Here is a 10,764-nt window from a genome sequence, read left to right as displayed (position 1 = left end):
GCTGTGTTCAGGACGTTCCTGTGCACAGCGCACAGCTCAAGTCGTGATTTTATAAAAAGGTAGCAACCAGGTAGTAGCAGCGTTCATCCAAGAGGAAGCTACAAAAAATTGCAGACACAGTGCCAAAACAAAATCAAGTATAATGAGAAGGGGTGTAACGAACCATCGATCTGGATCAATTCACTGGTCAACAATCCAGTATCATTGATGCAAAGTGTAAACATTGGTCCATATCGTCATCTTTAGGATACACTTTTATTTTGAAAGTCTGTGTCACTGTCAAACAGGCAGATGGTAAGCAGCCAAGAGAAAGGCGATGAGGATAACGTTATTAACTCGATAATAAATCAGCTGAGAGGAACTATTTTGGATTTTAAAGAAACAGGTCAACAGATAAAGCACATGACGTATGTTAACAATGCTGTTACCAGATAAAACACAACCTAACGTTACCTGCCTGGCCGGGCATCTCACTCCACACTCACTACAGCAACATTAGCTGCTCTGTTTTAACAATGTTCGGTTGAATAAACGTACATACAGCCTAAAATTCAGCCGTCATTTTCTGTCAGGAAATACAGTGATTTAAATGAATGAGTAAGAAAATAATGTTACATGTTATTTGTTAAACTATAGGTAGGGGAAAAAAGTCCGCTAGTTGCTAGGCTAATTTATGCAATGTAAACATGCTAAAGCTAATAATGGGTGACAAGCAAAAAACAACTGTTTTGTCGATGAGCCTTGATAGATATTACTGAGCTGAATGTGATACTTTTGTTAAATGATGTTGTTAACAAATGTTTTATGGCTGCTGGGAGAAGTTTGCCTTCAGGGCTTTAAGTTAGATAGTTTTAGGAAACAGATGATTTCTTCCAAAGAGGACTTTCGGACAGAAAGCCCTGAGGGTTATCTTATCTCATGTGCTGTGTAACGTGTGTCAGTTTAAAGTAAACTTTACTGCACCTAAGCAGTCACAATTATTTGCATTATTTATGTGTTTTTTCTCATGTTTTATGGCCTAAAGCAGAAAAGAAAGGGGTGGCAGCTTCTTCTGTAACCGATAAATGGGCAGATAATATCATCTCATATCAATCGCAGGACCCTGAATCGCATAATCAAAATTGTATCATTGCAGAGTTTGTAATATCGCAGAATATCATATCGTTGTCCAAAGAATCGATAAAATATCCTATTGTCATGAAAATGGTGATTACACCCCCCTAATAGTAAGACAAAACTCCAAGTAGATAAAGCTTGTTCCAAAACCAGAGTCAATCTGGTGTTGGCTTTCACTTTCAGTTTTGCTGGCAATAGTTTAAAAGCAATAGCCATCAATTCCTGGATAGTATACCTTTAATAACATCATGCCTAATATTCACACAACAGTAGTGGATGAACACATGCATAAATTTGCATTTTCTTTTGCTGATTTTCTGAAAATTGGGATTTGGATGGAAACCTGGCGACTGTGCCCAGCTCTTGATTTCACTCTCACATAGTTAGCAAATAGGAATGTGTGTGTGTGTGTGTGTGTGTGTGTGTGTGTGTGTGTGTGTGTGTGTGTCCAAATACAGTGTTGTAAAGATGATTTTAGAACTTTTACACATTTTATAGCCAACCGCCTGTTTCATGCCCTCATCTCTGTGTCCGTCCCTTTAGCCTGACCAGTGACAGCAGCTTATTGTTCAGGTAACCAGCATGGTGTGTATTAACATGTGTATTAATAACCACAAGAAGTGTGTTTGTAGATGCAGTTTTAACCCGTGTGAAGTGTGTTCAGACAGGAAACCCTGACATTCCCTCGAATCAACACTCTTCATATTTTGGGGATAAGTTGTCGGTATTTGTCCCTCAGGTTAATGGAAATGCTTTTTTACATTTGTTGCCTTCTTGAATGCAGCTAATGGGCGCTGCTGGCCTCAAGCTGACCAGTTTATGAACTGTTGCTGAGAGAGAAAACATGAAAAGCTGTTTCCTCTGAAGGTGAAAAGTGTCTGGTTGGAATGTAAAATAAAGGTTTTAAGCCTCGAAGGTTCGTCCTTCAATCTGCAGGTCCTGTTTCTCCTGCTTTTCAAAATGGACTCAACGAACGTCGTGTGCCATCATTGCAGATTGATCAGTGTGGTTAAATGAAGTTTAGTAAATACGTAAATTTTATGTTGGCTCGAGCTGTGACATGATGACTTCACCCATTTGTTTTGATTACACCCGTGATTGATAGTGTTATAATGCCAAGCAGGCTGGGCTCCTAAACATGATCAGTCATTCACTCAATTATTCAAATTAAGCATTGGTATTACAACTGCAGCCTTAACCTCTAATGTCTTGCTTTACCGCTGCAATAAATCAAACTCACCTCTCGCCTCCAAAACATTTTGAGGGAAAGCTCTCAACCATCGTGCGCTCTCTGCTTTTATAAAACAGTATTCTTTTTTTGGCACACAGTTGCTGCCAAAACCAAACCTAAGACCCACAAAACAATCAGACAGACACTACAAATATTCACCTCCACAAGTTTTGTTAACAGCTGAACGGCCCTGCATCTAATTTGGTCAAAATCTTACCTGAATTATTCAGATGAAGCAGGGTGTTTCAAACTCTTGGGGATGTAAACAACTAAATAAGTGCCTTGACAACCTGCCTCTGTGTGCTTTAAGAACTCACAAAGCAATTAGAATAATCAAGCTTTATTAATGTTCATATTTCCACCTTTCAGAGTCGTGTGACTAAAAATAGCAGTTTTAAATTAATTGTAAAAAGAAGATGTGACACCAAAGCTAAAACACAGCAATCAGACAATCCTTCAAGAACATCTTGGCAGCATAAACAACAGAACGCCACCGCAGTGAGGCAACTTTGACATTGAAGATAAAGCGAGGAGCGTTGTGTTTAATTTTAAATAAAAGGAGGATTTTCATGGTCTCAGTGGCAGCGAAGTCAAAGCAACAGAGAAGTGCCTCTGGGGTTTGAATATATCACTCTGTACATCATTAATATGCATGCTGCTTAACAGTTCAAGGCACTATGTATATACAGTATGCATGGCATTTAACATTATTATCTTACCTTTACTGATGTCAGTATGTTTTAAAAGCAGCAGACATAAAAAGCGAAAAACACTTGATGAAAACACACCATAAACTGAGGATTTAAAGTGTTTCACATGTGGCCCGACAGACAAGGCGTCAAAGAAGAGGAAAAGAGAAAAGAGGAGCAGCCTATTAAAAATAAGAGCAGAATCCAATCAACTCTGCAGCCATATCTCCCACACAAGCTTTAAAGTCAGACACTGGGTTAAGAGTCTTAATTTTTTATCTTTTTGCAGGCAGATCCGACCAGTAGTGGCCGATACCAGGAAGGATTTCTCTCATTTCAATGCAGGCCTCAGGGAAGATCAATTGCTAAAAATAATGGGATCTCAAACCGAGATGCCCTTGTACTCTCTACTTCACTCAAAAAAAGAAAACTAAATATGTAGGGAGTTTACTAAGTAGTTTTTTGCTGATAAAAATGTAACAATGACTCAGCAGAAGCAGCCACTTCACACTGACATGAAACATAAATTTGAGTATGAGCTTAAAGGATAAGGCTGGTGATATTCTATATTTTTCTTGCTATCAACAAATCCTATGAAAATGCCCCATCCAACAATGTATTGATCCTACTAACGAGTACTTCCTGTGTATTAAAGCCTGATACATCATATTCCTGCCATTGTTGTCCAAAAAATAGTAGAACCACATCAGTGAGTCTCACTGCAGTGACATTTGCCTTCATAAAAATGAACTCAGGCACTGTAGTTTATTTTGAGCCAATCCATTTTACACTTTCTCTCTGGCAGTGATGTTCAGTAGAGCATTAAGTGTATTAATCCACTGCTGAAAAAAATAGTCCCTTGTAGGCCTAGTCCACATGTACAGGGGGATTTTTTTTAAAAAAAATAGTAAATGGACCTGCACTTGCATAGCACCTTTCTAGTCATCTGACCACTCAAAGTGCTTTTTACACTACAAGTCACATTCACCCATTCACACACACATTCACACACTGCTGGCCGAGGCTACCATTCAAGGTGCCACCTGCTACCCAGTAACCATTCACAAGCTCTCACACTGATGGAACAGCCATCTGGAGCAATTTGGGGTCCAATATCTTCCTCAAGGATACTTCAACAAGTAGACTGGAGGAGCCTTGGATCAAACCACTGATCTTCTGATTAGTAGAGGCTCTACCTCTGAGCCACAGCTGCCCCAATGTAGCTTTTTCAATGCGTTTTAGTCATTCGTCCACATGCAAAGTGTATTTTTAAGATCCTGACACACCAAGTCGATGGTCAGCTGATGGTCAATGTTGGGCTGTCAGTGAGTGTCCGTGGCTCTTTTCACTGTGGCGTGTCTCACAGTGTTGGCCCTCGTCAGCGCTAGCTAGAGCTTAGAATCTTTGCCCGAACCTGAACCCGACCCGTGGGCCAGGTCGGGCCATAATTAACAACACTTAAGAGGCACATGACGAAGGGGTGCCATGGAAAGAAAGACGAGAGTCAGCCTTCAGTGTCCACGTTCGTATCCTTAAAAAAAATGTCGGGTTTAAACCGGGCTTTGGTTCGTAATTACAGTTAAAGGGATGATGTCCGGGCCGGGCTCGGACAGAACATGCACAGGCTCGGGTGGGGTCGGGCTGAATTTTTTTGGGCCCGATCTAAGCTCTAGCGCTAGTCAGCTTTTCTTCTACAGATTCAATATGTTGAATGCCGATTCAACGTATGAATCAGCATCAGCAACTCATTACACACTCATTACATCTGAGGACTTAATTGGCGAGACCTTGCAGCGAGAGATTTAAACGTCGCTTCAGCAACTACTGCTCTGGGCGTTTGTGTGTGCCTCTGTTATTGTGGGTATCCTCATCATGATCCAGAACAACTGATCTGATAATCAAGAATCAGGAATGATTAGGGAGCTGACAAAGGACTCAGATAGGCTTGGGCGGCATCTATTTTTTCATACCTTTATATCGTGATATTTCACTGGGGCTTTCAGTACATAGCCATATTTCTGTAAAAAAAAAACAGCTATTTTCCTTATTAAATATACAACTGTTCACCTCTGAATTCAAGTTTTTCTCTTTCACCAAAATAATTGTTCTTACAAACTAAGCTGACAGTTGGCCATCGGTTGATATTGGGCTGTGAATGTCTAAAAGAATGCCTATTGCCCTTGTATTGGCAATGAGTCCTGCTTTAATGGCAATAGTTAGTCCTTGTAGTCTTTTGTTTTCGTGCTGATTCAGTATGTTGAATCAGCGTAGGAGACAGCAGAGCCTGTTGGTGAATGAAATCACTCTGGCAGTTCAGCTCAGCGCGCGTTAAGAGAAACAGAAGTGAGGAAAGTAAACAAAGAGCTAAAGTCAAGAGGGACTGAGACCAAAACAAACGTGTGACATAAGGTAAGATTATTTTTCTTTATCCAAATTTTTAGTCTGTAGTCATCTTAACCAAACTTTCAGTTACTATTTACTGCTCACTTCCTTCTTCAGTTGGGAGTAGGGCTGGTTCATCGATAGGAGCAGTATATGAGGACACAGGGCCGCTGAGAATGAAGCTGTGTCTGTACTTTGTCCTGATACCAGGCAGGACAGGGACAACTGATTTAGTATGAACAGCTTGCTAGACGTTTGCCTGTATTGATGAAATGACGACTTAAAGAGGAGCAAAATGGAAACACTCAGAATTTTCTGTGAAGATATTAACTAATATCAGTGGGGGATATGTAGTCTGTTTGACTGAACAGGTAAATTTCCACCACTCACAGACTACACCCACCTTTCTTTGTGAAGAACTGGGTGACATAAGCCGACTGTCACCCTGTCTTTTATCTGTCCCGCCTTTCTTTTCGTTTTTCCTGCCCAGATTTTTCCTTTTGAAGCTGAGACATGATGCTCAGCTCCAGTGACACTCACTGCTCTCTGTCAGCAATACCATTTTGTGTAAATAGGAGGGGAAACAGAGGGCCAAACCATTTTGTGTAAATAGGAGGGGAAACAGAGGCTCTCTGGACATTTAATTTTTGCCAAAAACAAGAAAAGGAAAAGAAACATTAAGCTTTATGAGTACATTGTAAATATACTCTTCTATTATTGATTACAGGTAAATCATTTTCTTTTTAATAAAACATTTTTAATGTTCTAATATTTTTAGTACATATTTGTTCTGACTTTTCTCCCTCATACAGCACCACTGTTTGGCATGCTTTTGACAGTGTTTCAGCTGTGTTTTTGCATTTTAATTTGGAGGGAGATTTTCTATAACAGTGGTTGTGTAGATGGGACCTTTTTGTTTATTGAGATCGAAAAATACCACTGTCCATGTGGACTAAATGTTGGTGTGAAGTTAGCTCAAAAAAAGAAATAGTGTCAAGCTATTTTAGACAGTTTTACAGTTCCAACTTGTTTTAAAGATTTATGTCTTCACTTTAGTATTCAGTGTGCTTGGAGGGCCACAGACAGGGCAGGGACGACAGAGAGTGTTGACAGCTGGTTGGGATTTCTTAACAATAAGAAAAATACACAATAACAGCAGCCTTATCCTTTAGCAGTTTGTAATAAACCTCATTCCCCAATACTACACCAAGCCCAATAATTTGAAACCAATAAGTCACAAATTAATAATTGTAAAGTAGAAATAAAAATGCAGCAGCCAACTTCAGTTTGGGGACACAGTCTATCATCAATCACAAATATTTGTTCACCAAGAATTTGACAACCAAATACATTTACAGTTTACCAAATCAGTTCTTGATCACATAAAGGTGCACTAATATACAAAAGTGAAAGGTGTCTCTTGCAGTGATGAACCCCACAGACAATCTGAGCATCTTTCAACTCGTCTTTTAGGTTTTGTGGTCTGCAAACAGGCAGCCGCTATTAGCATACAAAGGAGGATAAAACAAAGATAAATCCACTGTGTTCTACCTACTCTGCTCTAAATGGAAGAAAGATAAAAGCCCTATTCACAAGGGACCAGAATTACCTGGGGACCTCTAGTAATTTGTCATAATTGCAGAGGTCGTCTCTGATCTAAATCCCGTGCTAATCTACCATGTCTGTGATTTGTCAAGTAAAAATTTCACTGCAAATTACTCACCATACTTTGACAAACAGAGGTTGTGTGATTTGTCCTGTGTGAATCGGCATCTTGTGATAAGGGCTCTTATTTCTTTTATTTTGTTTTGTTTGTTTGTTGGTTTTCTCTGCGCCTTTTTTCTGCCTGTGTCTGAATCGCTTTGTTTGTTTAACCCACATCAGAAAAAAAGGTTAATACTGCACATCGCAGCTGGTGGTGCTGTGTAGTTTTTCTATGATGTGTAATGTGGAGTTACAAATGAATGTGCATCATATCTGGAGGATAATGGCGAAGATAGTGGAGCATGTAGCAGAGAGAGTGCAAGATAGGAGCTGGAGCAGAACAAAACAGAGCGAAAAAGAGAGTAAATATTGACCTGAGTTCACTATTAACTGAGCCCTAAATTAATATGAATGTTGCTGTGTGAGCAGCTGTTTAATAACATGTTTGCTAAGATGATATTGAGGTCATAATATATGAGTGCTGTGTTTACGGCTCGTTCCTCTGCCCCCAGCTGACCGGAAAAATCAATGAACGCAGCTTTAAAGGCTTATGTGTGATATTAGCTGTGATTTCATGGTCAGATTGCAAAGTTGAGTTATTTTATATATAATGAATACTGAACCATGAATCCATCCAGCTTTGGAGTCAAGTGGCCTGTTTTTATTTTTCTGTGGTGAGGCAAACTCATCTTCACTCAACAAGCCACAGTTTCAGACTGTGACACAGCATCTACTCTTCACTTGGAGCATGAAATCAGCACTTTCACATCTTCACACTGGGTCGGTGGACTAAAGAGGTTATTTTGCAAAAACGCAGGTGTGTCCCTTTAAAAAAAAGTCTGCTCTAGCTGTTGGTGTCTTTCTCCTCTAATGGATGTACAGCAGGTTTTGTAGCAGCAGTGAACGAGCAGTAGCGGTGCTTGGCTGGTAGATGGACCGGAACTGTCTGTCTGTGTGACAGAGCTGCTGCAGGCAGGCCTCCAAGTCTCCACTATAAACCTTATGTGTCTCCAACACCTGGCACTACCCACACTGGCTGTCTGTTTGATGTGTATGTGCGCGTGTTTGCATGTTTCCAGTGTGTCTCTAGCCATGTTGGACTGAGAGTGACTAATCCGCGCTAACAGATCCCTCTGAAGCAAGCAGACGCTCCAAAAGCCAAAATGCTATTTAACTGCTGCATGACCAAGGTAAAGTGCTCTCTTCCCTTGTTTTACAAGTTCATGTTTTTTTCTCTCCCAGCTCCCACAGAGGCCACAGTGAAGAGTAAACTCTGAGAGAGTGGATTTGTCAGTTGCTGTGGATACACACCGCTACGCTCAACATCCAGATGCCTCCTCTTCGCTGTTGTCGCAGATCAAGACTTCTTCAGCAGGAAGATAACTCCTGAATGAATGATTGCTTTTTTTTCCAAGTGCAAACTGGCTGTTCTGCAGATGTTCATTAGTTCCTCTGTTTTTCCCACAAACTGTAGCGGTGTCTCTTTGGTGAAGGTGTCAAATGATAATTCTTGTGGAAAATGGACATTAAGCTGCACTCTAGCTTGTATTGTCTGTGATCAGCTTTGCATTCAGCTTTGATTTATGTGTCTTGTGCTATTTGAATATTGGGATTCCGGTGTGTGTGAGACAATTACAAAAGCTTATTAAAACGAATCACACAGGCTCCTGGTGTGTATGAATTGATTATTTCTCAGGATGCGATACGAGTCAGTGAGCCAAGGCGTCACGAGGGAGCACTTCACATGAATATTTGCTTCTTAGTTTTCTCACGTCTGAGTGTGAAGGAGAGAGGAAGAGGGACTTTATCTGTCAGCAGTGGAAAGTAACTACGTAGACTTACTCAGGTAACGTATTCAGGTAGTTGTAGTTTACGTCACTATTTCTATTTTATGTTACTTTATACGTCTTCACTATATTTCACTGTACTTTTTAATGCACTTTATCTGCCCATTGTGCTGGTTACATTTAAGACTCAAACACACAAACATATCTACATCTAAAATATGATGATTCCTGGTAGATTAAACTACACAGCAATTGGCAGAAGTAGCATCAGTAGATCTGGGTCATGCGGTTTATATCAATACCATGGTATTTACAGTGTGTGCAGTGTTTTTCCAATAACACACAACAGCAGTTGTGTGGATCTGTGGATCAATGTTCATTGTCCCTGAGAATAAAACAAAAAACGATATTTGAAACAGCAAATGTGTGCAAAATCACATGATATATTGGTATTGGATGTTCATTTTAAATGTGTAAAAAAAAGACATGAACAGACAAACAAGCAGACAGACAGAAAAAGTAATATTTACAAATGAATGAAATGAAAAGTAACATTTGAAAAGGAGTCCGGTGAAGTATAAACTTAAGTCCCACTCCTCCATAAGTCACGAAGTGAAATGAAACAGCTTCCTTTTATAGATAAACCTCTACCTGAGACTTTTCTAAATATACCATTGTTATTACCTTTTAACTTTGTCACAAAAAATAACCCATATATATGTGTATATAATAGTAAGCACCAAAAATCTATCTTACAAAAACCATATCTTAGTATACAATATAGATTACCAATTATTCATGACTTACAAGTATAAACCATTCCAAATGTATGATATATATATATATATATATAATACCAATGGTCTTTGTCTCACAAAAGCATTTATATCTTCATCAACATGTCCTGTCCTGTACCAGTAATCAAATAATCAAATTCATTTTCAATGTAATGAACTGTGTTCCACTGTAATGATTTACATAAGAAAAAACTTTTCACAGATGTAAATCAGAAGCAATTTTGGTAGTTTAGCACAGAAACTTTGCCTAGATGAATTAAATCAATGTATTAAAATGATAACAGAAGTATTATCACCATATGATAATAGTGACTTATCACTGAGCCCTTTTTCATCATGAATAAGTATAAGCAGTAATAATTTGACACAACTATGATGTACAGTGATAATATATCACTCTGAAAGGAGAAATTCAGCAACACAAATATTTAAACGTTTGATCTCTGTTTTTGGTCTCTACTGACTCCTGAGGGAAATATTTGGCTCTTTAGCAGCTAAATACTGCCATTAGGTGCTGAGCAGGTAGTGTACAGTGAGTAAACAGCTGCCTGCTGCGGCTGGAAACGACACCATGAGAGCAGTGAGAGTGAACCAGAACAGTAAAGTTGCAGCTGAGCCACTTAACAATGAGCCGAAGCTCAGGATGGAGCTCCATAAAGCTGAGCTGCAGATTCAGGTGATGATTCTCTTTGGGTTCAACCCAGTCACCAGAATAAATGTTGGGATTTTGTAACCACAGATATATTAAATTTTCATATGCAGCAGATATGTTGAAACTTTAAACTTCAATTTTCACTTTTATATTATGACAACAATTTGATTAATAAGTGATTACATGTAGGCACAAAACCCTCTTGGTCAGGGTTGGGAAAACATAATGTTTATGCTTAGAAATACCTGATTTCTGTTGCCATAAACACAGCTGGAAATGACCTGAACTAAAAATACCCACTCTTCTTGGTCTCGCACACCAGTCTACAGCTCTCCGCTGCTTGGCAGATGTCCAGTGGCATAGTGGAAGGTAAACCCACCTCTTCTTTCTTGCCATTTACAGCATG

The 10,764-nt window shown here is 39.4% G+C and overlaps 1 protein-coding gene across 3 annotated transcripts in view; it reads left to right on the top strand.

Moving 5' to 3' along the window:
- Nucleotides 1-8,787, top strand: part of macrod1 (mono-ADP ribosylhydrolase 1) — a 160,516-nt gene extending 151,729 nt beyond the window's left edge. Inside the window, exons 10-11 of one of the 3 annotated variants that reach the window (XM_050043212.1) lie at nucleotides 1,660-1,689; nucleotides 8,365-8,787. In XM_050043212.1, the coding sequence (XP_049899169.1) occupies nucleotides 1,660-1,664 (5 nt within the window). In that variant the 3' untranslated portion in view covers nucleotides 1,665-1,689; nucleotides 8,365-8,787. Of the gene's footprint in view, nucleotides 1-1,659; nucleotides 1,702-8,364 lie in introns of all 3 variants that reach the window. The other 2 variants (XM_050043213.1, XM_050043211.1) reach the window with 2 other exon arrangements.
- Nucleotides 8,788-10,764: the final 1,977 nt, after the last annotated feature.

The sequence above is a fragment of the Epinephelus moara genome, chromosome 4, assembly GCF_006386435.1.
Source record: "Epinephelus moara isolate mb chromosome 4, YSFRI_EMoa_1.0, whole genome shotgun sequence".
Classification (NCBI taxonomy): Eukaryota; Metazoa; Chordata; class Actinopteri; order Perciformes; family Serranidae; genus Epinephelus; species Epinephelus moara.
This window is presented reverse-complemented; position numbering and strand designations above follow the sequence as displayed.